Consider the following 23,746-nt stretch of genomic DNA (forward strand, 5'->3'; position numbering starts at 1 on the left):
ATAAATCTTTCAACAATGTATTGTGTGCGTCAGACTGCGACTAGAGAGGAAAACAGTGAACTACAGTAAGCCTAACAGCAGTCATTATGAGTCCCAAATAAAACTGAAATAGAAGAAATTAGTCTGCATGGCAGCATTCTGAATGCAAGGGGTAAGTGCAGCTCGATGCCTTCAGCTTGGGAGCTGTCTTCGAGGGGGTGTTAATTGTGAACTCAGGTACTTGCCTGATGGTGTATTCTCTCGTGGCATAACTGAAAGTCGTGATTCTTGCATTCAGCCTGAAGCATCAAGCACTGGTGTGTCTCAATATACTGAACTTGAGAAATAAGCAGATATAACCTGTCCATCAGTTCAGCTTCCTGCCAGCTTTTCCTTTACTTTTGTCTACGCCTCCTCCTTGTGATTCATTTCTCACTCTTAGTGATTTAAACTCCGGTTTTATGTTGGTGTTGCTTACAAATTGGAGCAGTTTGGGCTAAGAAACTTTACAGTTTTCTTCCATAAACGTATTGGCACGCAGAGCTGTGAAGTGTCACCCTAACCTAAATAAATGAGATCTGAACAGTTTATTAGTGAATACAAGGGAATTATAGGAAGTCTTTTATTGGTGGGTTTGGGGCTTTATATTGTCAGTTCATGGTCACTGTAGCTGGCCACTGAAGTCTATTTTAGATTAGTTTAGTCTAGCTTTCTAGCTGCTCTTAAATCTGATTTGATGAACTGTATTCAGCTGGCTGGGGAAAGTGAAATAGTTGAGTTGCAGGAATAATGCAAGTATAAGCTGTTCAGATCATATGCTTAGCAAGGATTCCCATCATATGAATATTACTGACCAAACTTAGTTTGAATCATTAGCAACTTCTCAAAGTCAGATTATTTTTTAAATGCTGTGTATTAACAAATAATCGAATTTCTTCACTGAGTGCTACTTAGTTGTACCCGAAATAGAGCCATAAATGACCAGTAATGTAATGCTGTAATTTTTTAGTGCAAAAGTCTTGTCTTCCCTATAGAAATGGTGTACATTCCTTTTGTTCTGTGAAAGGGCCTTTGTCTTGTATTGCACCCTCTGACAACCTGCTGAAAGTAGGAGTTTGGAAAGTGGTGGAAAAGCTGTATTTGTGAACTGCTTTTAAAAGGCAAACTTTTTAAATAAAGGGAAATTAACTTGTAGTCTTAAATATGTTTGCCATTTATTGTTCATTCTTTTTGTCTTCCTTTAAGGTAGTTCCTCTTGCACTGGAAGTAGAAAGGCCACTAGGCAAACAATGTGGGAGGATTGGTTAATATGAAATCACAGAAAATTTGTAACAGTGTCTTAGTGGAGGATGTGAAACAAGAAAACTTCAACTAATTATCCACTTATGTCCCTTTTCATGCAGGCTCTGTCTTACAGCAAAGTTCTGAAGTGGTGATCTGAATTGGGAAGGCTTTGGTGCATGTATATGGCTATTTTGCATCCTCTGTTGCACAGTATTTCACAAACTTCTCATAACTCATTAAAGTAGGGAAATGAAAATGTGTGAATAAAACTGTCTATTCCAGTGTAGTAATGCATCTTTGCTAGGAACAAGGCTAAGCCAAGAAAGAGCAGTGTGGGGATCCCTACATTAATGTTGGTTAAGGTACCTCAAGCTGGAGGTGTTTCCTTGCCTAGCCAGTGCTCTAATAGTTGTAAGTGTGATGCTTTAACTCTTGCCATTAATGCTCTTATGAATTCTATTTCTACTTCAGCTGTTACCTCCATGGTTTAGTAAAGCCCAAGCTTATCTTATTGAGCAGTGGCTTACTCCCAGGACCAATTCTCTGGCTGCTGACAGAGTAAATGTCTGGGGGGAATGGGGGATGTAATACAACTAGTTATTGAAAATGAAATTACAAATAGGTAATGTTCTATGCTTTCAGCAGTTGTAAAACACTTGTAATTGAAAGAAAGGGACCTTACAACAGAGGTAGCTTTTAGACCTTTCCAAATCAGATAAAGTGTTTGTTCCCAGGTTTATGGGAAGCACTTGATGCTTTAAGTAGAGTGTGTGAAGTGTCTTACAATTCAAGCCTTAAGGCTATGAAATTGCAGGAGACTAAGGCAAACATCTGTCCGTATAACTGTATTCAGGTGAGGGTTTGGAGTAGTTCTGCCTAATTCAAAGGGAGTGCGTGTCATCTTGAGTTAAATCCAGTGTTTGACTTGATCCTCTCAAAAGAATCTGTCTGCTGGGAAATATGTATGTCAACAGGGCCATTGGTATTATTTTTTTAGGGTTCCACTACAAACTGATATCTTAGTCCCATCCTATTAATGACTTGTAGAGATTGTTTTGTCTCTATCTATGACTGTATGGCATCTTTGTGGCAATTATGTAGTTAGTTAAATGGCAAAGAATGTCTTTTGGACCCTGAAATAATGGAAAACAAGCAAAAATTGACCAGCCTCTTCCCCAGACTGGTGTGGACCACAATAAGGGAACATACTGGGTTAACAGGGAAGTGACTGTAGTATGTCATTTTTGGAAACAATACTAGGAAGGAGGCATTTAAACTCAAAACAAGCATGGTCTATGGTCTGTCTTCCTTCTGTATTCTTTGGTCGTCTTGCTTATACACCACCATCAAAAAGAATATTGTTAACGGTATTCTCATCTGGCAGTTGCACAATAGCTATGCAAAGATAAATGTCCTTGTCCTACATAATTATCTACACCCCAAATGCAAACTACAGGCAAACAAATTGCTTCCTAATTTGTTCCTGAAATGGCAATGATTTGCATTCATTGTGAGTTGCTGTAAGGCTGTAAGAGCTTACTGGGCTTGCTTCCTTCCTTGACCACTTTAAGGGATTTTTAGAAATGCCCAGTGAAATGCAGCATAAACTAGGGAGGTAAGTTTAGGAGTCCATGAGATGGAACTTGCTGAATTTGATTCCTCTGGTACTGTTCTTGTGGAGAAGACAAATTAATGGTTGGTTTGTGGTATTGCTAGTTTAGATGCCCTGTGGGTTTGAAGTCAGCCTTGAGAATAGCTCTAATGCCATATTATCTTAGCTCGAGCCTCTAGTCTTTTACCTCTACTATGTGAGGATTCTGTTCTGGAACACAGGAGAGCTAGTTTAAGATGATGGTAAGAAGGCTGCTGCTGTCATGCAATAGGGGAAGTTTCAAGTCTGTTTCAAGTTTGAGGTGCAGACCCTTTCTGAATCTCGTCACTACAATTTGGTAACACTTAAAATATTAAATATATATATATATAATATAAAATAATATATATTATAACACACTATATATTAATATATACTATATTAATATATTTAATATATCTTGGTGTTTGGTGAGGTTTTAGAATAGTTTTGTTAGGCTATTTCTCCTCTTACCGTGAAAGTTGTTTTCAGTCCTGAAAATAAAAACGTGTAGAAGCTCTAGAATGATCTCTTACAGGCTGAAGAATGCACTCTTATAGTAAGTGAGATAATTTGGGGTTCTCTTCCTACAAGGAATTTGATTAATCTCTCTGTAAGTATCTTTCCTTAGTTCTCTTCAGATCTAGGACTGACTGGGGATACCCTTTGAAAGATTTCTTGTGGTCTTATCTATTTCTTAGCCAAAAAGAATTAGTCTATCCTAGAATGTGTCTTAAGGTATACTGAATGCATGCATGTGCTCTAGCAGCAAGGAAGTGTGGACTATGCAGTGTAGGACAGTTCAGATGGCTGGTTACTTCGGATTCCTCAGGAAATGATGAAACTGAACTTAGCTGAAGCATAGTGCCTCTGTGTCCTGCCTGATTATAGCCAAAAAAGGCAACTGGTTACATTCTGGGAGCTGCATAGGCAGGAAGCTGTGTAATGGAGGGTAGAGCACAGCTGTTGCCTTGCCAAACCTGATACAACTCTGAACACAATTGAATATTTCTTTTTCTTTTTTTCTTTTTCCCCTCTTCCCTTCCACTCCCGTTTTTTAACCTGTTGATTGCAACCTACAGATGATACTCTGCAGTGTCATGAAATTCTAATATCTTCTGTTGAATTGTTAATCTTCTTTATTTGCTATATACTCTGTTAGGCTTGCTGTTATAAGATGGTCTTTGAGCTCTCCTGACAGCTCATTTTTTTCTTTTTTTTTTTAATGGCAGCCTCCAGATTGCTGCATCTTATCTCTCCAAAAAAATCTCTTTGTCATGTATCCATTAAAATCTAGTTTTCAGGAATAATATGAAAAGCCAGGGTGGAGCTGCTCTGAGGATCACCATTGTGGTTGAGGTGGAAGTGTCAGTCACCCTGTGGGGAAGGAAAGATGAGGTCAAGTGTGGAATAGCTGCTTGGCATATCCTGTAAGGTTTAAGACAAAGATTTTTAAACTCAGACTAAAGGAAGTGATTATTTATAGAGCGATTTTCTCTTTGTTTGCTAAAGAATTTTTGACTGTGAATATATGGCTGTCCATACAGTCTCTGGCACGAAGTTACATACCACTTACAGTGGTACATTTGTTGAAAAGAATTTCCCTACATACTTAAAAATGACTGGTGCGGGCATTTGTGCCAATCCTTATTATGGCTGATGTTTTTCTGGCTTCATTCACTGTTTGCTAATGCTGGGACTCTACATCTATTGTTGCTGTCATGCATGTTTTGGGAATTGAGCTGCTTCTGTCCCGCTTTCAATACTTTTTTGTCTGCAGTGTGTGTAGTCAGACTTCACTTACTTGATTTGCCTGCTGGTTTGGAAATATGAATTCTGTAGAAAAGTTACCCATATAATATAGCTCCTGATAGCCTTCTAGGACATGAGTACTCATATTTTCATTTCCTGTTATTTAGGTGGTAAAGAACTCTAGTTTCTATTCAAGCTATGAAAAACATATATTGAGGACACTGGTATCTTTGTGAGGAAGAATTCAAGAAGTAATGTTTATGGGATCTTGTAAAGAGGCTGCTGTTACATGGTTAATGAGCCTTGACGCATGCAGTCCTTTTCTGATTGAAAGGACTTTTGAATGGCACTAATAAAATTGCTGCCTTATAAACTGGAAAATCCCTGGCGGTAGTGTTCTGGTTTTGATGAAACACTAAATCTAGGGTGCCATTTTTCAAGTATGCAGCTTAAGTCTCCCTTTTGTAGGGATGAAACTCTCCTGTCTTTGACCACTGCTTCACAGAACGCTGTTAGTAGAAGATATTTGGCTGTAAAATTTCCTGATTTATTCTGTTACTATCTTGGAGATACTTTGCTACTGAACATTATCTAGAAAAAAAAGATAGAAACTTGTGGGCTGGGTATCACTATTAAGCTGGGGATGGAAAGTATCTAATATTGGTCTTAACTGGTGTCTGCAAATTACTGTTATCTTTTAGAAGCAAAGTGCACCTCACATTCTAGGCTGGTAGTTGACATTTCTGAGAAGTTGTGGTTTTTGATTTATTGCCTATCAGAATAAGGAGATAAAATGCGGAAGTGTTAATTACACGTTTATGATTTTATTTCTGAGGCAATATCTCTACCAAGTAAAGCAGTGAAGCATTAATCTTGACCTGAGTGTTACTGACATAGTGTCTGATGCTACAAGGATTGGCACAAATTGTTTGGTGCTTGCCACTTTAACGTGCTTCCTCTTTTCTGCTAAATAATGGCTTCCAAATGCTTAATGGTCAGTGTTTTGTTTTAGGTTTTGGCGTTTTTTGAAACTGCTTGCTAGTTTGGTTTTCTTGATACTTTTGGCAAGCAAAACCTTGGCCTTATTGGACGTTTGACAGCTTTAGCAGTGCTTACTAACATGAAATGAAAGGAGGGAGAGGCCTGCTCTGATGCCCAGGGATTCAGAGTACTTAGCCTGTTCCTGTCTGCCTCTAGGAATTTGCTAGGCAATTTGGGGCTTTAAAAATAACCTTTTTCTTTGTTTTCCCCCTCTCTTCACAGGTTCCCAGTTGTAAACCACAATGTCGCAAAGAGACGCAGATAAGTATCTTTATGTGGACAAAAACATCATTAATAACCCCCTGACTCAGGCTGACTGGGCAGCTAAGAAGCTGGTATGGGTTCCCTCAGAGAAGAATGGGTTCGAGGCAGCTAGCCTGAAGGAGGAAGTAGGAGATGAAGCCATCGTGGAACTGGCAGAGAATGGGAAAAAAGTGAAAGTAAATAAGGATGACATCCAGAAGATGAACCCCCCCAAATTCTCTAAAGTAGAAGACATGGCAGAGCTGACGTGCCTGAATGAGGCTTCTGTGCTTCACAACTTGAAGGAGAGATACTACTCGGGACTGATCTATGTAAGTAATCTTGTCTGTTGGGGTAGGAGTTCCTGATTTATGTAGCGTGTGAACTTACTGTAATTGCCTTGCTCCTAAATGTGTATGTTAGCCTTTCATTGCCCCTGTGCACAACTCATTATGTGACTTACCTTCTTCCCTCTACTTAAAATTTTTTCACTAAACTATGCCAATCCCCCTCTGGTTAATGTTGAAGCTTTCAAGGAATGCTATGGTAAATCTTGCTTTAATGTTTTAATGCCTTTGTTTGCAGGATGTTTTGAATGCCTTTTAAGTTTCTCTTAGCAAGACTCTAGAACAGTTGGATAGTGGTAAACGAGGTGTCTGATCTGAACCGAACCAAATAATAATAAAAACACAGTCCTAATCCACCCGACGTGTGCTTTCCATGTCTGGAGCTTCAGTGGAAAGCCCAGCTCCTTTTTGTGTCGATCTCAGAGCATCTTACTAGAGAAGGAACATATGTGCCTGCATGTACTTACAGATAGGAAATGTTCCTTTTCTTTCCATCCTCAAATGGACAAGTGCAGAGGTTCTTGATTCTTATTGCTGTGTAAATAACAGATACCATTTATGGGACCAAGGGTCATACCAGATGAAGCAGGCAGCAACCAGTTCAGTGAATACTAAAGGCAATAAATAGGGAAAGGTGAGGAAGGAGACTTTGGAACCTTGACCTGGTTCTTCAGTTCCCTTCTGATTTTCCTCTTCATGTTGCCTATGTTTAGCAAGCAGATATTGGTCATGCTAGCTTCTGCTTTATTAATACTCTTCAGTTATAGAATGAGTTATTAAACTCAATGGTAATGTCAAATTTCTGTGCAGTGACTGGTTAAAACAGAACTAAGGAGAACACAAGGGAGAAACTCATGACTTACTAGTGCTGTGTCTGCTCTTCTGGAGTGGCATGAAGGCATAAAGACGCCTTGGAGAAATTGTCAGAAAATATCTGAAGGATGCAAGGCTGATATAAATTTAGTCTGACTTCCACAGTCTGATGTCAAAATTTGAGAGCTAGTGTGATTGGAGGTAAATGTAGTTTATTATTCTTGTAGTTAACAACTCCTTCTACTATTGGTCAAATTCTATTCTCAGATGGAAACATCATAGTATTCAGATGAAATAGGATATGCAGGATCCATGTGTAACATTTTTAGAGTAGGAAACACTGCTAGGTTGTATAATAATTGTTGAAAATATTTCAGCAGTGTCTCAAGGTCTGTTGCATGCTGTGCAATGGGCTGTTTCACATATCTTGCAAGATACCATCTGAAATTTCAGACATGGTCTGTGACTAATAAATTGAGTTCTTCTAATTGGATGGTAAGAAGATTGTAAGATTTTTTTTTTGTAAAAAATCTCCAAATCCTTCACCCAAGCAAGCCTTGCATAGTATTTCTCTATGACGGAATCTTAGTCTTGCCAAAACTGTGTTCCTGTGCACTTGTGAAATGGACCGATCTCACCTGTCAGCAGTTCTCAGCAAGTCAGGAGATTAATGGGAAGGCTTAAAATACTTTCATTGGAGTGGCTGTTAGTTGATTATTAATCCGCTTGAAGAAAGGGAGTACACGCAATGCATCTCCAGCATAAATGTCTCTGGAAAGATCACAAGCATAGTTTAGTTCTGTTCTTCACCTTTCTTATTTGGCAGCAGGGCTGTGTGTTTTTATAAGTTATTTTCTTTTTTCCTTTTTATTTTTTTAATCTTTATTTTTCTGTCTTTCCATCCTGTAAAATGAAGGGGGAAAATTTTATTGCTGGCGCAGGCAAATTTTGTGTGAGGAGTGTCAAACAATTCAAGAACTTAGAGCTTGACTCCAAACACCAAATTGCTGTTTCCACGTGTGGATTTGCTATACACTGAGGTGACTTGCCAGTCTATTGACTGGCTTTGATATTAACCCTTTCTATTTGGAATCCTTTATCAAAAGATAATTTTCAGCTTTTGTGAATCATTTTTGCTTACCTAAATGGCTTTGTTTGTATTCAGTGGGAAACTCAAACCTCAATCTTATGTGTTCCGTTTATTTTATTGAAGTTAACTGTTACTGGAAAATAAATTTTCTGATGTTCTCAGCTTTGTGCCATGTTGCAGATGGTCCTTTCAACTCCTCAGAGCTGGTTTAGCAGTTAGAAAAATAAAACTAGTTCCAGTTTGGCATGTGTCACTTGAAATAGTTAGTGAAAGGTAATGCCAGAATTCTATTTTGAGATAGTAATGTCTGAGACAAAGTACAGATTTCCAAGCCAGCTATACTTATAATAGATGAGCCTTTCAATTGGAACCTTGGGTTCAATTTGGGGATTTATGCATATAAGTCTTTATTCATACTTCAATAAGATGAGGATAACTCTTGTCTTCTCTGTAGTAGGGCTGGCAGCTTCTGTTTATTAATACCACTCAACTTGTTTCCTATATGAAACTGTCAGTAGGCTTGACCAGCAGTTGTGACATGGTGGTCTTACTCAGTTGCAAAAATATCCCTTCACACAACTGAGGTCATTCTATTGCTTCCCTTAAGTATTTCTCCTGGCAAGCATAATGCTGGAAGAAAGTGGTAGCTTCTTCCTGCGTACTCGCTTCATGGCTTCATCACTCTAAGTGAAATTAATGTGTTCCATTTTCTAAACTGCTGCTCTCATCCATAGGCTGGCTTTAGACATGCACTCTACCTACTTGAAAAGCAACCATTCTAATTTGTCAGCAGTCACAGCTATGGAGGGTCACACACATACAGCTAAGAAAACTCGATGTTCCTTGTGGACTTGTCTGCACTGTGAACATGCTGCTCTTGCATTCACTCATTTCTGTCTCTTTGTCCTGCTCTCTTCCACTGGTGTAGTCAAAGGTCAGGAAAGCATCACCCAGACTTTCAGCTTTTGTTCCGTGCTGTGCAAGTGCTGTCAGACTTGATGGAGAACTAATGCTGAGGAAAAAGAAACTGACATTGTCAACTCGGTTCCTGTAAACTCCTTAAACTGCTTCCTTCAAGCACTACCTGAAACCTAACCTCACCAAAATGCCTCATGGAAGCTTAGCTTCCTGGAACTTTAGAAGTACTATGCCAAAAGGATTTTAGCCAACTTTTAGTTTTCCACTTTGGAAAGACATTTAGTGTTTTCTGTAAGCCAGTCAAATATTCCTCAAATGTTTTAAAAAAATGAATGGGGGGGGAAAAAAAAAAAGAGAGGGGAAAAAAAGAGTAGGTCTGGAAATATATCTTGATTGTTTATACTGGGATGTGGAAAAGAAACCTTAAATATCTATGAAAAACTTGCTTCCTGGAGGACATGTGTCTGAATGCGTATCTGAATCTGCTGCATATAAGAGTGGACTTGTTATTTATTGTTAAGACAGCATGTAGAAAGTTTGGCTATAAGACCACAAACTGTGTAGTAGATGCTATTTTCACCCTTCTGATCACTGCAGTCTAATCCTTACCTTTATCTAGCTAAGGAGCTAAATCTGATTAAGTACTCTCTGTGCTCCTTGTGGAGAACTCTTTGCCACTCCAAAGCACTCCTTCTTCATTGAGCAAACAATAGAGGAGATCTTGGAATAGAAATAAAAAGTGCAGATATACTGTCTTCTGGTAGTACTGCAAGTTGCTCTAGAAAGCTGCTTATCTCCAGATGTTTCAAACAGCTCCTTCTAAAGTTGACAGGGAGCTAGGATAGCTCTAAACCCCAGAAGCAGAGCTTGGAATGCTATTCTTAGAATATCTAGGAAAAATCTAAGAAGCCTCTGCTCTTCTTATTCCCTTCGCAAGTAAAAAGTTTGTTGGACTTTTTTTTTTTTTTTTAATGTACTCACATCTCAAAGTTTGGGTTTGTGGGTTTGTTTGTTTGTTTGTTTGTTTTTTCTTTTTTTTAAGAAGCTTAATATTTCCCTGGAAGCGTTTTCACAGTTGTATTCCATTAGAACTATGCAATTTAAGCCGGTGGAACCAATTGAGAAATTGAAGTTTGCTGTCATAGATAATGAATTAACCATTTGATATGAATTAGAAGTAAACTTTGGTGTATATTGCTGACTCACTTAGCATGGACTACTTTAGAATTGTTTTCTATTTTGACTGGTTCAGAACAGTACTGAGCATTCTAAACATACATATATACATCACTGACCTTACGGTTTGACTCTAGTTCTAGTCATACTCACTACATTACAAATAATGACCGTGTTCAGGCTTGGATTGGAGGGTCTTCAGGAGGTCATCTAATCCAGTTTCCCATTCAGAACAGAATAGCTCTGCCTTAGGCATAGTCCAGTGGTCTTGAAAACCTCACAGGAGTACACTGGTCATATTTTTATTTTAGTAACTATTTTGGCTTGAGGTTTTATTCTGTTTAGTGATCATTTACTAGATAAATCCATATCAAGTATGAGACAAAACATAAAATGTATGCGTTTTGAAGCTAAGCACCTATATTATATAATGAAATCGCATTTGACTTCGAATATAAGAACTTGGAAAGGAAGAAAAGCCAGTCCTAGTGGACTGTTAATTAGCTGGGGAGCAAGCTAGTGATATCAGCATGACTAATGGGTCAGTTGATGTTCAGTGCACGCTTGGAAAAGTTGAGTACTGGTCAAGGTGGTAGGACTTCAGCTGTTCCTAAGATTCTAGTATTGCTCAGTGGGGAGCATCCCACATGGCATCACTGGAAGAAGTACTTAAAAAAGCATGGTTTGGTTTGTTTTTCCAAGTAATGTACTGTTAAAATATGCAAGTATACAACATTTTTAATTTGTCTCTATTTGCTGGGGTGTTTTCTTTCCAGACCTACTCAGGCCTGTTCTGCGTGGTTATCAATCCTTACAAGAACCTGCCCATATACTCGGAAGAAATAGTGGAGATGTACAAAGGCAAAAAGAGACATGAAATGCCCCCTCATATCTATGCCATCACAGACACAGCCTACAGGAGTATGATGCAAGGTGAGTGCTGACTGAGATAATGACTCCTGTTGAAATCGCAAATCAAAGTTGCAGTCAAAACAGTGTACAACAGCAACTGACTGCTATCAAAAGGCTTTATTGTCCTTGCTTGCAGACACTACTTGGTACCAGCTTTTGTGTTCAGGTGAATAGCTTTCTCTTACTCTAGTGGTTTGAAGAACCTTACAAAAAGTCTGGTGAGAGCTAGATTTGGCCTAAAGAACAGGCTGGCGTGAATGCATGGGTTTCAGAGAAGCAGGCAAGGAGAACTGAGGTAGCAAATTTTCTGTCTCAGTGATGAGCCTATGAATTGAGATACCTGTAGGTGGGCTGGTATGTGTATTGTTTGATAGGGGCTTTTAACAAAAGCTAGCTTAAAATTCAGTCACACAATCTGGTTGGGGAAAACAAGCTTAGTACAACCTATATTTTGAAGTGTGATGGTCAGTGGTAGCTTTATTGTCAAGACTTGTTTGGTTATATTTTTACGTTGTTAATAAAACTCACTATCAGGAAATATTAAGTACATCTGTTGCTTTTTCATGGGATAAAAGAAAACAAGTGGATAGACCTATTTTACTCCACATTATGCAGCTGAGAATTAGAGAACTGTGGATATTATCTGCTACTTGTTCATCGGTTGAGGACGTCTAAATATGGAGCTCTGAATGGCCTGCACATATTCCTGGTTCTGGGAGGAGGTTTTTCACAGAGCCAGTGGTGGGGGTGTGTGATATTTGGACAGGTTCAAATGTGGAGGTATTTTGTGCTTTTGTTCCTATTTGTACCTGTGTTTTATGAGGAGGCATACTTTGTAAGGTTTAAAGGCTGTAATGGACAGTTTGATTTAATGGGCGTGTATGAACGTTACTATTCCTTTATTTTTTGATGCTTAGAAACCATTAAGATGTTTGTTCCTCCTAGGTCTTGTCACTAGCCTCACATTTTTTAACTAAGTCCAGATATAATAAAATCATGCTTTAAAATTCTCATTAGTCTCAGTCTGAGTTCTGCTTTTCACCTGCCCTTGCTACCACTTGCACCTCCAAGCATAGGAGGACTATAATGATATAGGTTCCCAGAGTGGAAAGAAAGAAAATCTCCAGCCACCAACTTGGCTTCCAACAAACTTGGTGTGGAGAAAGCTTATAAAGGTTGCTAAAGTGTGATGCCATGCCAAGCATAAGGGTGAGCTAATGTGATGGATCAGTTAGTCTATATTTATAAAAGCCTGGTAAAGCCAATTTAGTAAAGATGTGGCAAGTCTTGAAGAGATACAGCCATACTGCTGGTGTGTTACTCTGAAATGAATGCTGTATCCAGAAGATAAAAACGTGTGAACCTGGACCTCCAAAAGATCTCACTTCCCTTAGAGAAAGACTGACTCTGCCATGGTGGTTAAGAACAGATGCTCCAGCTGTATTATACATGGCAGAATGTTGTCCATAAACCTCATTACACTTTTGCTTCTTTTATTACTTCCTTCCCTCCATTGCGTGCTCCTTGTTAGCTCAAGCACTAATTTGTATTTTTGTTAAACAAAGCTATTGACTTAACTGTACCAAAGTTACTGTTCCCCAGAAAGAAATCTTGTCTACATAGAATCAGAAAGTTTCTTGGGCAGTGTTGTGAGGAGACTGAAGAAGTCCATTTCCCTTATAGACAACAGTTAAACCACTTGAAAGTGCATGTGCCCGCATCTTGTCCTTCATCCCTGCCAGGTATGTCACTATGTGACAAAAGATACCCAAACAGTTGCAATTCTGCATCAGGGGACAGGTGACCTTCCTTGGTCTGATGGTGGTTCAGAGATAGTGATTAGTCTATGTGGGTATTTTCTTTCCTGTTGAAAAGAGGTAATGTCTCTGTCAGACCACTGCTTGGATGATGGCTAAAACTTGGAAATCCCAGACTTGACTTGCTTTGTTGTACAAAGCTGAAGAATAGCAGGTCTGCTTCTGTTTTCCAAGTATGGGAAAGTTGCTGTGAGGTCTGATAGAGTGTTTACCTTTCCCAGAACAATTCTAGCTATGCTGTATTCTCAGCAGTATTGACAGTCTAGAGGCTTACCCCCCAGCTCTTCTTTGCCTAGTTTAAGATACCTTGCTGCTGACATTTTGGAATGCTTGATGAATTCCTGGTTACCTTTTGTACTAGCCTGCCTTGATCTGTTTAACTAGGTTGGAAAAGATTTTTCTGTGTGGCTTCACAGGTACCTGTGTGTGCTACAAGACCTCTAGAGATTTTTTTAGGGTTATTTATTGCCTTATTTCCTGGTTTCAATGGGTAGCAGTAGCATTCAAATGTTTGCTGCTGGGAGTGAGGGTGAGTAGTAGGTTGTTGCAGTGTCTCTAGTCCTGGCTAGCCTCGAGGGGAATGGAAAGCAGCATTCCTATTCCACTTTCTCGGTTTTGCTCAGCGGTGGGGGAGGTTTGGTGCAGCAGCCAGTGGTATGGCAGGAATCTGTACAGAGAATAGAAGATGAAAGGGTCGGGTGCTCCACATGAGCCAGAGGCATTTAGGATTAGGCTGCCTTCCCTAGGTTGCTTTCAGAGCCCTGAAGACTGGGAATCCTTCGTGGCCTGGAGAAGGATAGCAAGCTGACTTAACTCTGACTTCTGTCAGCACAGGGTATAGTTATCTCTTAAGCTGACAGTGTGGAAAATCTTTGTGTTAATTGATTTGGACTCAGATTTTTTTTTTTTCCCGTTGGTTTTCAATAAACTTACGTTATTCGAATAAGCAGGGCTTTCAAAGAGATGGTTCATCATGAAGAGAGAGGATGATGAGATTTTTGTTCCAACCCCTGCTATTCCACAAACTATTTAACACTTTTCAGGCATCTGTGCTGATGCACTGTGGGAGAACTTGGTCGTCTTTTTGTATCTTCTGGTTATCTTCCATTGACAGCAGTGTCAGGGTACTTAGATATCCCAAAAAATTATATTGCTTTTTGTTAATTTTCACCAGAGGTACTTTCTTGAAGAAATAAAATGGTGAGGGACATGTTCAGTGTTTGTTGTTATTGGGATTTTTTTCCCTTCCTTTCTCAGACCTAAGACTGTGACTCTCAGAAATGAGATGAAAACATTATTTTGCTGTGTGTTACCTGGAGAGACTTCCTGTGCTTCAAGAACAGAACTCTCAAGAAAGTGTAACGTTTTGCTTTTAGAGAAAACAACCATTTGTCTTAATGTTTCTGTTCCCTGGGTAACCTGGATGCCAGAAGCCTCAGATTTGCTTTCAGAAGAATTATTCTTCTGGTGCTAATGATTGAAACACAGGTCTGCAAGTGGTGTCTTGAGCAAACAAATCATTATTCTAGTGCAGCAGGTGTATACTGAAGAGGTACATTCTTTACCACAATTCACAGTCTCCAGGGCCTCAATTTATAAAAACATATTTTAAAGCTGTTAAACAGCACCTGTTTGTCCATTTGGAACCCACATAGAGAATTTTCTCTGTCAGATAGTGATACAAGATAGAAATTATATTGGTGTCTGGAGCACGGTATCTAATGCCCTGAAAAGTATCTGAAACTTCTGTGATAGGTTAGGTCAGTATGGTTATTCAGGTCTACAAAGCTTAGGCCTGTTCATTTAAGATAGGTAGGAGACAGAATAGACAGTACGTAGCTAATGTATGTATTCCATCTCTTTTCTTAACCACTTTTCTCCCCATTATTGGAGGGCTCCTAATGTTTCACCTAACAAAACCCTGAAAATCATTGAGCAATGTTTAAACCCTCTTTGACCTTGATTGTTTAGCCTGCAAAGGTACCTATGCAGCCAGAACTGTGCTGGTGTTCACTTGGGAGTTAGGTAGTCTCTGGGTTTGGTGAAATTAAAATGTTCTGAAGAAAATGTTAAAAGAAAGATGTTCTGAAGCACAGTAATGTCATGGTTTTTTAGTGAACTTGTTAGATTAAGGGAGGAAACACAGTGTTACGTGTTGTAAGGCAAATCACTTGCTTTGTAGATTCTCACATGCATCTTGGGCCCACTTGTGATTTTTACGAAAGACAGTCCTCTAGATCTGCTCCTGTAGAATATAGACCTTGAAATGTTTTATTTGTAATTCTTAATTGTTTGCCTATTTCTCTAAGTTTCCTAGCTAGCAGAACACTTCTGTTTTAACTTGCTTGCTGCCAAATAATTTCTCAGCTTGCTTTGTAGCATTGGGCTGCCACGCTGCACTGTATAATGCACTACCCCAAAGTGCATCTTTCTTTTCTATATAATATTCAGTCAGTGCTTCCCAACTGAGACCTGCTTAGGTTATGGAGAGTTACATGTCTCAAACTGCATGTAGAGATCAAGTCCTGTTTCCACTAAAACCCAAAAGAATATAGCCTGTGGTTTCACAAGTGTGTTTTCTAGATTTGTCCAAATTTCTCATGCAAAGGGCAATGTGAAATTTGGATGCTAGTTACTGAAGGATATTTGTTTGGATGCAAAGGGCAAGAAAATATGTACATTGTTTCTAATTTCCTTAAGAAATGTTTTACATGCTTTGAATTGCTTAAGATTTCTAAATGCAGCTCTAAAAATCTGTGTCTTGAGATGTGGTTTTCATGAGAACAGGGAGCTAAAAAAGAGTCCGGTTGCCCACTTGTTTTTTAGTAGTTACCACACCCTTTTTGCTTCATTCCTGTAAACCACAGCAGGAGTTCTCTGGCAGTCACTTATGTAATGGCTCAGCCCCTGCTATCAGTCTCCCTGCAGTTCACTGTTTTAGTATCATGAGCTGCCTGAGCATTTTGCAGGCTGTATACTAGTTTTTCTTTTCTGTTAGAACTTCATAAACATTTGCATAACCTGAAATTACAGTTTGTGACTTGTTTTCTGCTATCTCCAGATTCAGTTAAAGAGTGCTAGAGAAGGGGAGATGGGGACTGCAGTCCAGAAATGTATTGGAGGAATAAATATTTGCATTTGACCCTGTACGATATATTTCATTTTGAAAAATGAAACTTACTTTTCTCCTTGTGACTGCTTTCAAACTTCAGCTAATGCAGAGCTGAATCTTGGCACTGCAGTATTTCTGCCAACTCAAGTGGGTTTTTTTCCCTCATTTTTTAGTTTTTTTTTTAACATCTTGAACTTCTATTGTTGAGAGCTCTCTTGGATATGCTATGTTTCTCCTTCTTTGATTTCTCTTTTTCTTTTTGTACTTGATGATAGTTGTTAGCATTTTGAAACTTCTCTGTAATACGTTCTTTGAATGACAGTGTAGAAACAGGTTCTCGGGCTTTGTTCTGGTGTTCCCCTGGAGTGTTTTTGATCCCATTCAAGCCGCCATGTAGGTTAAAGCACCGCAGTGAACACACTTGATTAGGTCTGTTGCCGGTGGGGTTGTTCTGTGTAGCACAGTGTGTCAGGTCCCTGGGGCTCCTCCTGTTATAAGAGCCCCGAGGAAAGGACATGGGATGTATAATTATGTTGATGTCAGAAGAGAAGCTTGAGAGGCAGTAAGGAGCTGAAACTTCTGCGTGGCTGAAGCACTTAGATGCATTTAAGAGTAATTCTTGCTTTAGGCCAGCTCTGTAGCTTGGCCAGCCAGCCGAGGTTGGGCTGCAGGCGCTCAGCGGGTGCTGGGGAGCAGCGCAGTACCGGGAATGCGGAGGCCTGGCTGCTCCGGCCTGCCAGGCGCTCGTGGTTCGGAGGTGGGTGGTACCATCGGCTATGGTTAAGCTTTTAGCCTTAATGAGTCAGCTATAGGCAGGGGACTGCAAGCCAAGCCTTTGCCTTTCAGCTCCGCTTCCTCTTAGCAGGAGAGGTGATGTCACCATTGTGTGAAGGCTATATTACTTCTCCTTTTATGGATATGAACGGGCTTGAAACGAGAGTCACTCATGCAGAGGAAGTGGGTGATAAAGGCCTGGTAGGATGTTCTGTAACTGAGACGTGGAGCTTAAATTGCACATTCTCTTCTAGCCTCCGAGCCTTTTCCTTCTCCCATCCCAAAACGTTTGAAAAACAAAATTCAAGACACTGGAGCTGTATTAATTTATCAATTATGCCAATATATTTGACCGCAGCAGTTCAGCATTCATTCACATTTGTTGTTTCCCAGTAGTATGTTTGGTCGAGTGCTTTCTATGTACAAAGATGTCTCTTTTGTGAAAGCGCATTTAGGTTTAATTAAGTTTTTAATGTATGCTGAAGCAGTCAGCAGTCTAAAATGCAGTATTTTATTCTTGGACTAAAGAAAGTCAAGAATAAGTTACATGTTATGGGGTTTTTTTACATAGTAAAATTAATCTACTGATATTATTATACTGTACTGCTGAATAGTATAACTAAAATTGAAGGATATTTTCAAATAAATTTGAAGGATATTTTACACCCTGAATTTCTAGATGTTTGAGGCTTCTGTGTCTTGTGATCACTTGAATACTATGGTGATGAGAGCTGAAGAAGAGCCTAGATAAAAAGCTTTCCTTGTCAGCTGATTTGAAATACAGAACTGTTGCTATAATTAACAAATGAGTTGTTATTGTGGATTGTTTTTAATCAGTGACTCCGTTTAGGGTTGAAAAGCAGGTGAAGATTTATTTTAATCAGGCATTTCTTGATTGTGTTATTATAAGCTGCTGTGTTTATGGTACCCAGCACATTCTCTTTTGCTGAGTAGGTTGCTTGCACAACTGACAATGAAGTAAAGGCAAATGCTGACTGAAGTAGTGCAGTACACCCATGTTGAATGATCCTTTGAAAAAAAAAAAAAGAAGGGGGAGCGGAGGTGGTCTCTTGCCTGGACAACAGAATTCTGATTTGTGATGGCACAAGTCAGTATCATATGGAGAATGAATATTGGCATTTGGAACTCTTCTTAATTTGAAGAATATCTAAGAGTTATGCTTTGTATGTGTTAGCTCTTTGCCCCTTTGGTGGGCTCCAGTTTCCTGTTGCTCAACACATTATTTGAGTTGTCTGTCTATACACAATTAGAAGAATTCCAGCTATCCCAGTGACTGCTGCTTTGCAGTCCTGGGAAAGAATTTCCCCTGGATTGCAAACAGGAATGTTGCCTTTTATGGCAGTGTCTGCGTGCTCCCGGAGACTTGCCTGCACTTGCAGGTATGTTCCTGCTGACTTAAAGCAGAGGTGACTAAGGCAGCTGCAGTGGGCCACCAGGAAAGTATGTTGGGGGAGGAAAGCTTCATGCCAAGAGGATTTTGAACAGTGTGACTTTTCCTGCCTGACCACCTTTCAGCTCCTTGCTCTGCATTAAGGTGGGGAAAAATCCTGTGCTTGCCCATTTGGGATTCCTTGGGGTCAATCCAGGGTGCTGTGGCTACCTTGCCTTACTGGAACCAGGCTGGAAAGAACTTCTCAATCAAGTGTGAGAAAACTTGGCATGATCGAGGAGTGTTCAGTGCCAACGAGTTGCTTGGTATTGTTATCTGATGTTGATCATCTCTTTTTCTGTTGGGCAGTCAGTTCATCTGTCTGCTTACTGGTATTCTTTTGCTGGATCATCTCTAGGATGGAAATGGGAAGGCAGGTCTATTCAAGTGCCTGGGCCTCCACTGCCTGTTTGAGAAGCCCCAGAAGCTCATAATTCCAAGATCAGAGCTGGTTACCAGCAATAAGAAGCACCTTATTTTGAGTTACATTTTTAATTTTTTTTCTTTCTCCGAAATGTACTACTTAGAAGATCCTCAGTAGTATGCTGAATGTGAGCATAACCTTTTCTTGATAAGTGAATTGTTTGTTTTTATTCAAGCTTTTGAAAGTCAGATGTTATTCAGAGGCACAGTCCTGTCCTTTCACATAGCTGCTTTGTGGCGCAGAATTGTACTCAGGTGTTGTACTACTGAAGAATATATTTCCTTGGGCAAACCATAAATGAGTCATTAGTTATTCACCTGATCCACCCTCAAAGTGCCCAGTCATGCAGAGGGCTGGCATGTGCCTGCTGAGCCCGTGACCCACTGGGAACCTTAAATGTGTGAAGCCTTTGGAGCTGGCTGCCATCTACTCTTGGCCTGGCCCTCAGCAAAAGGAGTGTATATCTCAAAGGCAGTAAATAAATTCAGCATTTGAAAAAATTGATATTTAATTTAAGTAAAGCTGCAGTATCTAATTTTGAAGGCTTAAGATTTTGCCAGGCCAAAACTGTTTGAGTGGTGAATTTCTTTTACTTGCTTTCTTCCAGGCTTGAGACTGATCAGCTCTTTCTAAGAACAGTATTATCAGGGTAATGACAGGTAATATTCTAACAGGAAAAAAGCAGATTATTTTACTCTCATTTTTTGTGCTCATCTACATACAATCAGTTTCCAGTAAAGATGCTCAAGAGCAGGAGTTGCATAATGGGATCCTAATGCTTCCATTATTGGCTTCAGAATATTTTAAGATGGAATCTCAAACCTGTTAGGTTTGCTAGCTTTCCTTATTCCACAAAAATATGTGCAAAGGCTAGATATGCTATCTTTTTAAACTGGGTGTACGGGAGATTTTTCTTGATTGATGTGGCATTCATGATGTTAGTACTGAAATGCTAAATTGCAGCAGCAGTGTTTAAGGGTATAGAAAGAGGTTTCAGGTACTTGAAATCTATCAGACTAGAAAGCCTTCCCTAATTACAGCTCAATCTCTTTATCTTGCATGAAACAACTTGAATGGTGATTTAATTATATCATTTAAGTACTGTCTGGTGGGAAGAATACAGAGTGTGCTTGGTTTCGCTAAGCTATGGGGAAAAGGAATAGAAAGAACCAGTAGCTAAAATGTGGAGGCAGTCACATAAACATACTATTGGATGTCACCAATTACTGAAAAAAATTATTGGAGAGATCCAGTGAATTGCATATTCTCATGAATGTTTGAGGGGTGCTTTATCTCTCTTTAGAGAGTAGATGTTAGTCCAGTGCAATGAGTGGAAAAAGGAAAGTAGCAATGCCTGAATGAAATCTAACTGCTGCTGTCTTACTGAGCTTCTCAGACTGAATAATCTGGGAGTCCTCTGGTCTTGATTTAGAAACAAACACCTAAGGTCAAACCAAAAAAACCCCCGCCCAGGCTCATGAGGATTTTGAGTTTGGTGGCAGAGTGTGTTCTGAGTGCCCCAGTGGCTCTTGTGGGCTTTCAGTCAATGACTTGCTGTGCATGTTTCACTGTCCCTGTGATGACTAAAAGCTACTGAGGCTGTTCTGGTGTAGGCACAGGCACTCTCCAGTCTTCCTAGTGCTCCCAGCTTGTTCCTGGTGGTGTGAAGGAATGGGATGGAACCTGGGTTGAGGGTAGGTGGCACAGGGTGAAGGGCAGGGGTGAAAGCGAAACAGGGCAGAATCAGTGGAGCGTGTGCAGGAGTTGTGGGATGAGGGCATGGTGGAAGGACTGGTCAGGACTGTGCATAACGAAGTGGAATCATAGGGGAATGCTGACAGGAGGTTAAAGATGTGGGAGAAGATAGTGGTGAATGGGCTGGGTGAGTTAAGTTCTGTAACTGGAAAGCATCCACAGCTGGGAATCGAACACAGGCATTAGTATGTCTGTTGGTATGTCAACATGGAAAAGAAAAGGTTTCTATTCTTACCAACTGCTGTGTTAATACAATAGGGGATGGTGCCACAATCAGCTGTATAGGATGGAGGCTACTGCTCGGTGTTGAAGTTTTTGGGTCTGTACTAAATTGGTAACAAATATTTTGTCACAGAGCCTCCGATGTTTGTTTTGGTCCGAAAGCCTCCGCTTGATGCGAATATTAGGCACTTTAGGATTTTTAACAGTTGCTTTCCCACTTTCCCCCTATTTCTTCAATTTTCACTGCCCTGCTGATAACTTTTCCAAGTCAGTATGGGCCCACTGTAATAGGGGCAGAAGAACAAGTAGATGCACATCACACTGTAGCTGTGTGGTAAAGAAACATTCAGTAGGAGACTTCCATAGTGTTTGTAGAAAAATTATAATGTAAATAATATTCTTTCTGGATGAAGAAAACTAAATTGCTGTGGTGCTATTATATTTTGGCATATGGTAGGAAGTGGATGTCTTGTCAGAGAAGGGGTTACTTGGCTGTGTTTCTGAAGATACTTGTCAGTGTTTACTAGTTCCTGCTGTCTTTGGTGTTGATTTTATTCTGTCAGAGAAATTTACTTTTAGAGTTCCAGTCTGACTACTCTTTTAAATTTTTTCTAGATCGAGAGGATCAGTCCATCCTTTGCACGTGAGTATTTACAATTGTCAGTTTGTCTGCATGTCAGAGTTTGTGGTTTTATATTCTTGGTGGAAGGACTCTCATAATATTAAGTGCTGGTAGTGGAATTACAGAATCAGGTAATAATGGAGAGTCAGGGAAAGTCCCAGTACAGTTTCTCCAATATATAATTCCTTCTGCAAAATAATTTTTGTAATAAATGGAGGAAGGGTGGTTTTGAAACAGCCCTGTGCTCAAAACTACTAAAGAAATACAGCTTTGTCAATGGAAAAGGCTTGGAGTGTTCCTTCAGATTTGATGCAGCTGTTATGTTTAAGTGCATGCATACTGATGAGGCTAATGGAGTAACAGATATTCTTGATACAGCAGTTTTTCTTCTAGACACAGTAAAATTGATTGACCCTCAGCCTTACTTAAGGAATTGGTATGTTTCTTCTTGCAGTCAGGAGGATTCCATTTGAAATATTTACTTCATTACCTTTCACCCCAACCTCTACAGCAGCCTTCAAGCTATTCCTCAGCCACTCAATAGTCTTTGTATCCGAGTGACTAGAAAGCACAGTTCTTTATTGCCTTCCATACTGCAGTCCAGCAGCAGCCCAGCTTTGTTTCCCTTGGTTTTAAGGGAGGTGTTGCAATGGCCAGAAGGCAGTTAAGGATGTCGGTTGGGATTAGAAATATGAAAGTGTTCCCTTATATCTTGTTTGTGGATAACTTGCAGAATTTTCTTTACAGAGGTGAATCAGGAGCTGGTAAAACAGAGAACACCAAGAAGGTCATTCAGTATCTGGCTCATGTTGCTTCCTCGCACAAGTCCAAAAAAGACCAGGTAAGACCTAGGTTTAACGATACTTTATTGCTCTGCTGACTTTGGACACTATATATATACTGGCCAATGTTGGTAAAGGACACATTGCTCAGTAGAAGCGTAGATGTTAACTTCTATCAGGGGACTTAGGAGGTCAGTGAACTTTGAAGCAATAAGTCTGTCAAAAATCGCAAGTCAGGGAACACTGTTCAAAATCATAACTCCTTTGAATTCAGTGGATCTACAGTGCACGTAAACTCATCCACAACTCCTTGGATTCATGAGCAAGTGCATGGGCGAGAGCTGCTCTAAATGCATCACCTGTACTGATCTTTTCACGTGGATGTATTGCTTATAACCAGTCTAGGCAGTTTAAAACTGATCCTTCTGTGGAGGAGTTGTCTCTGTTCTTCTGTAGCATTATAGATTAGGTCAGGCTATTACATGTGCTGTGTCAAAACTGGAGAATACAATGTTAGGCTAGTGGATATCAGCTGAAAACTGAGAAATTGTAGGAAAACATTAAAAGGGGGCAAAACAACCAAGTGTTAGGAACACATGAGAGGAGGGTGGTGATGATGGTGGGAGGACTTTAAAGATGTCTCACTTATATTTTTTTCCCCCTCCCTCTCCCCCGGTGGACAATTGCCGAATTCTTCAGTTGTATCCTCGTAGGTGAGCTGCACGTTTACTGCACGTTCTGCACCAGGAATGCATTTTCTGTCCCATTGTGTGATTTTTTTGAGCAGCTTTTCACTCCACACCAATATCACTTTCTGCAGCTAAAGCAAATCCATAGACAATTCACAATTTTTATTTTTTTTTTGTGTGGTGCACAGTAATCTTTTTTGTAAGGATGTTCAGTTGGAGACTGTAGTGATATCAAGAAAATACTTGTGTTCTGTGCTCAATACTAGTTTGCTTTTAAGATTTTTCTTGCAGGATTTTCCTAGCTACATACCATTTTAGAAGTACTTCTCCAGGACAATAGGACTGGACAAGGCTTCCTAGAATCTTAAACATGTAGTGTGTTCGGTGTTCCTAGTAAGATTAATGTAGTTAAGTGTTTAGCCAGGGTGTTTTAGGACTGTGGGCTTGTTAGCCAGATCTGAACACGATGGAAATGTTCATTAATGAAAGCCAAGTGCCAGGTATGTCCACTGCATTGCTACATAAGTTTTCCTATGGTAGCTTAATTTGTAGGCATGTCTAATGCATGTGGAGTATATAAATAAGAAGGCATTTTTGCATGCAAGCACACTGTGTGTGTGCGTGCTCCATAGTAGTAACTAACTTCTGGAATTCTACAAAAAAAAAAGACGTTCTGTGTGCCAAAATTTCAGACATATGAAGGCTTTTTCCATGGTCTGTCAGTAGCTGTATTTAGAAACATTCTCTTTTTTTCTTTTCTTAAGTGTGGAAAATAGAATCATGGGGTTGAGTTAAGTATTCTTCCACTGCTTGTCTGTGAGTAAAATTTGAACTGCCAAAGCAGGACAGGCAATCTGCTTAGAAGAATAAAACAGTCCTAAGTTGGACTAGTTGGTGATTTGCCCAAGTTTGAT

General features: G+C 39.7%; 1 protein-coding gene across 2 annotated transcripts in view; it reads left to right on the forward strand.

Annotated features, from left to right (window-relative positions):
* The window catches only part of MYH9 (myosin heavy chain 9), a 70,048-nt gene that overhangs the window by 9,850 nt on the left and 36,452 nt on the right, over window positions 1-23,746 (forward strand). For both annotated transcript variants that reach the window (XM_040062868.1, XM_040062870.1), the window contains exons 2-5: window positions 5,909-6,261; window positions 11,050-11,206; window positions 21,355-21,382; window positions 22,109-22,202. In XM_040062868.1, the coding sequence (XP_039918802.1) occupies window positions 5,929-6,261; window positions 11,050-11,206; window positions 21,355-21,382; window positions 22,109-22,202 (612 nt within the window). In that variant the 5' untranslated portion in view covers window positions 5,909-5,928. The remainder of the gene's footprint in view (window positions 1-5,908; window positions 6,262-11,049; window positions 11,207-21,354; window positions 21,383-22,108; window positions 22,203-23,746) is intronic.

Source organism: Hirundo rustica, chromosome 4, assembly GCF_015227805.2.
Source record: "Hirundo rustica isolate bHirRus1 chromosome 4, bHirRus1.pri.v3, whole genome shotgun sequence".
NCBI classification, from domain to species: Eukaryota; Metazoa; Chordata; class Aves; order Passeriformes; family Hirundinidae; genus Hirundo; species Hirundo rustica.